This window comes from Rutidosis leptorrhynchoides, chromosome 9 (genome assembly GCF_046630445.1).
Source record: "Rutidosis leptorrhynchoides isolate AG116_Rl617_1_P2 chromosome 9, CSIRO_AGI_Rlap_v1, whole genome shotgun sequence".
Classification (NCBI taxonomy): domain Eukaryota; kingdom Viridiplantae; phylum Streptophyta; class Magnoliopsida; order Asterales; family Asteraceae; genus Rutidosis; species Rutidosis leptorrhynchoides.
Window position 1 is genome coordinate 359,779,766 of NC_092341.1, and position 3,467 is coordinate 359,783,232.

The 3,467-nt window shown below is 38.0% G+C and overlaps 1 protein-coding gene across 1 annotated transcript; it reads right to left on the reverse strand.

The window, feature by feature from the left end:
• Positions 1–624: 624 nt before the first annotated feature.
• Positions 625–2,742, reverse strand: LOC139869245 (UDP-N-acetylglucosamine transferase subunit ALG14-like). Its single transcript, XM_071857561.1, has 4 exons — positions 2,635–2,742; positions 1,447–1,593; positions 1,298–1,345; positions 625–801 (listed from the first exon to the last, which is right to left on the reverse strand). Exons 1-4 carry the CDS (start codon positions 2,740–2,742, stop codon positions 625–627), a joined length of 480 nt encoding a protein of 159 aa, XP_071713662.1.
• Positions 2,743–3,467: the final 725 nt, after the last annotated feature.

Consider the following 3,467-nt stretch of genomic DNA (forward strand, 5'->3'; position numbering starts at 1 on the left):
AAAAAAAAAAAAAAAAAGATGAAAAAAAAAAAGATGAAAAAAAAAAAAGCTCAAGTGTAATAGCAATATATATCTAGACTCAACGGACTCCTCAGACAATATTTCCTTAAACTTGATGTTCACAAAAATCTTGGTTGGGGCAATAACCATACTCAGTTGTAACAGCGCATCCTTTACCAGCTTCACCTTGTAAAGAGAAAATTGGGCGGTTGGTCCATGTGGTTTACATGAAATGGGGTGTTTGGTCCCTAAACTTCATTTTCGAGGTTGTTGGTCCCTGTGATTTTCAAAACACGTGTGGTTGGTCCCTATCAGGGACCAACTACACATGTTTTGAACTTCCATTTTCGGGGTTGTTGGTCCTTGACATGGACCAACCACACGTGTTTTGAAAATCACAAGGACCAACAACCCCGAAAATGAAGTTCAGGGACCAAACAACTCATTTCATGTAAACCACATGGACCAACCGCCCAAATTTCTCCCTTGTAAATAAAAGCAACTCATAGAAGCTACAAATTGAATTCAAACCCTAAGATGGCAGCCTAAAAACTCTTCAAACAAAAATAGAAGGTAAAATGGTATTTGTTCCACTAGAATCAAATCAACTAGCCCAACCGTTGGCTACATAAGGCGGCCCACATAATGAGCTCGGGGATATTGCTTTTGTAGTTGCGGCCACTGCACAAACAACTGATCAGCCATGCGTAATTTGTAAAGAAGCAATCCACTCAATGATAATCTTTTAACTCTTGCAATACTTTCCACATAAAATATACAAGACCATCTGATACCCAATACCTGAAGTTAGCACATATCCATAGTCAGCACGAGGGTCAACAAATGAAAAACACAACTGGAAGTGACAAAATGGGCTGGGCAGGTGGGTTACATAACAGATCAATTTTATCCAATACTTTTTATATACTTATGTTAAAAAAGATAAATTTTTTGCTACTTTCAACCCGTTTGGATGCACAACCCAAATCGACCATTTAAAGTAACGGGTCAAAAATGCACCTTTTAGTAACAGAAAGTTAGACGTGGGATGCACTTTAAGAGAATTATTTTGACAGTTTGTTGACACTATAAATTATAAAATGTAACGAAGTAAATGAATCTGCAGTTTTTTTATTTTATTTTATTTTTTATTATAAAAAGCACCAGTTTTTTTATTGTAATTTAACATTTTAACATATTTTTTTTTAAAGAATGAAATGCTCTAATATTACATGCAAATGTAATCAACTTTTCATGGGATGGAGAGAATAGTTTTATAAGGTTGAGGTATTCAAACCTTGAAAACAAAAGCAATTGAACATATCGGAATACAAGTCCCAGGAATCTGCATAAAGAATATGAAATGTCATTAAAAACTTGAAAAGACAACAAAATGAAGAGATAATAACATTATTAGTTGAAATGAAGCAAACAAAGATGGAGTACCACTTGAGGTCTGATTTTCAACATGAGCCACAAAGCATGACCTAAAGCATATAATGTTGTCCCAACAGAGGTAATATAAGATTGACCCAATTCACGGCTTCGATATATCTGCATATAATGGGTTGAATCTGGCCCTTGTTGACTTGCCTGCACAAATAGGTACAATTTAATGTCACCCTTCGAGTTTATTCAAATAACAAAGAGCATCGACATATAAAATCAGATGAAAATGTATACACATGATGGTACACGAAAAGAAAAACTAGGATACTTAAAGAATACGAGGTATATATAGAGTCATGTACAAAAAGTTAGTGCAGTGTAACAATGATAAGAATAGATATAGAACTATTTACTTACTAGTCTACTATCACACTATAATGAAGAAAATGTCATTTGGATAAAGGAATTTTTTACACTTGCTAATCATTGGAATATTCAATATTGGTTAGCAACATTGTTAGGGTACAATCGCAACGACGCAATTTGTTGGATGTGAAGGATATCAAAAACAAAGGATTCGGACGAACAGGGGAGCCGCGCCGCGGCCTTGGAAGGCGCGACGCGGCTAGCGTGTGATCAGAGCATCAAATTTGGGAAACCGACTGTCCGGAGAAAAGCCTTTGAGGAGCGGCGCGGCTCAAGGTGGCGCGGCTCAAGGTGGCGCGGCACGGCTTCGTGTGGCGAGAAGTTTCCAAATTTATGTTTTTTCTTGTTCTCCAAGGTATTTTGGCCTATATAAAGCATCCTAATGTAACCCTCAGTTGTATCTACGAATTATATCAATAAAAAATCTCCTAGTTGGTCCGTGGATTAAAGTAATCGACATCCGATTACATATAACCACGTTAAATCTCGTGTTCTTTAATTTTCTTGTTTTATTGTCTTTCGTTTGTCGAAGTGGGTGATTAATCTCAGTGATTAATCTTATTGTTTGGGTCATATAATCCTTACAATTGGTATCTAGAGCTCAAGGTTCGAGTTGGAAACGATGGCGGAAGACGGTAAATTAAAGATCGAGCGGTTTGATGGAAAAGACTTCGTCTTTTGGAACATGCAAATAGAAGACTACTTGTATCAAAAGAAACTTCATCTACCTTTGTTGGAGACCAAACCCGAAGGCATGAACGATGCCGATTGGATGCTCTTGGATCGTCAAGCTTTGGGCGCGGTTCGTCTTGCACTCACCAAGAACGTTGTAGGTAATATTATGAACGAAAAGACAACGTTTAATTGTTTGAAGGCACTCTCCAACATGTATGAGAAATCTACGGCGGCGAATAAGGTTTTTCTCATGCGACAATTGTTTAACACGAAGATGAAGGAAGGTATGAGTGCAACGGATCATATCAACGGATTCAACAATCTTGTTTCAAGATTAGAGTCGGTTGAAATCAAGTTTGATGATGAACTAAAAGCACTAATCTTGCTTTCATCATTACCGGAAAGTTGGTCGGGTACGGTTACCGCGGTTAGTAGCTATACCGGTACTACTAAGCTTACGTATGAAGGAATTAGGGATTTAATTCTCGGTGAAGACACTCGTAGGAGAAGTTCGGGGGAATTGTTATCCGGTTCTTTGTTAAGTATCGACAACCGTGGTAGGAAAGTTGATCGCGGTGTGAAGAAGGGTAAAGGGAAGTTCAAGAAGAGGTATCCATCGAAAGACCGAAGTGACGTTATTTGTTGGGGTTGCAATCAAAAGGGGCATTATCAAAGATATTGTAAGAATGCTCCGGTTAAAGATGTTAACTTGACCGCGGAAGATACGGAGGATGCACTATTATGTAGTGTTGAAGGTTCGGTGGAGTCTTGCGTCTTGGATTCGGGAGCTTCGTTTCACGCTACTCCCACTAAGAGCGTGATGAGGAATTTTCGGACGTATCAAGGTAAAGTTAGATTGGCAAACAACAAAAGTCTCGAGATTAAAGGTATAGGAGATGTTGTATTGAAGACTACTCTTGGTTCTAATTGGACTTTGAAGAACGTGAGGTTTATTTCCAAGTTAAAGAGGAAGTTAA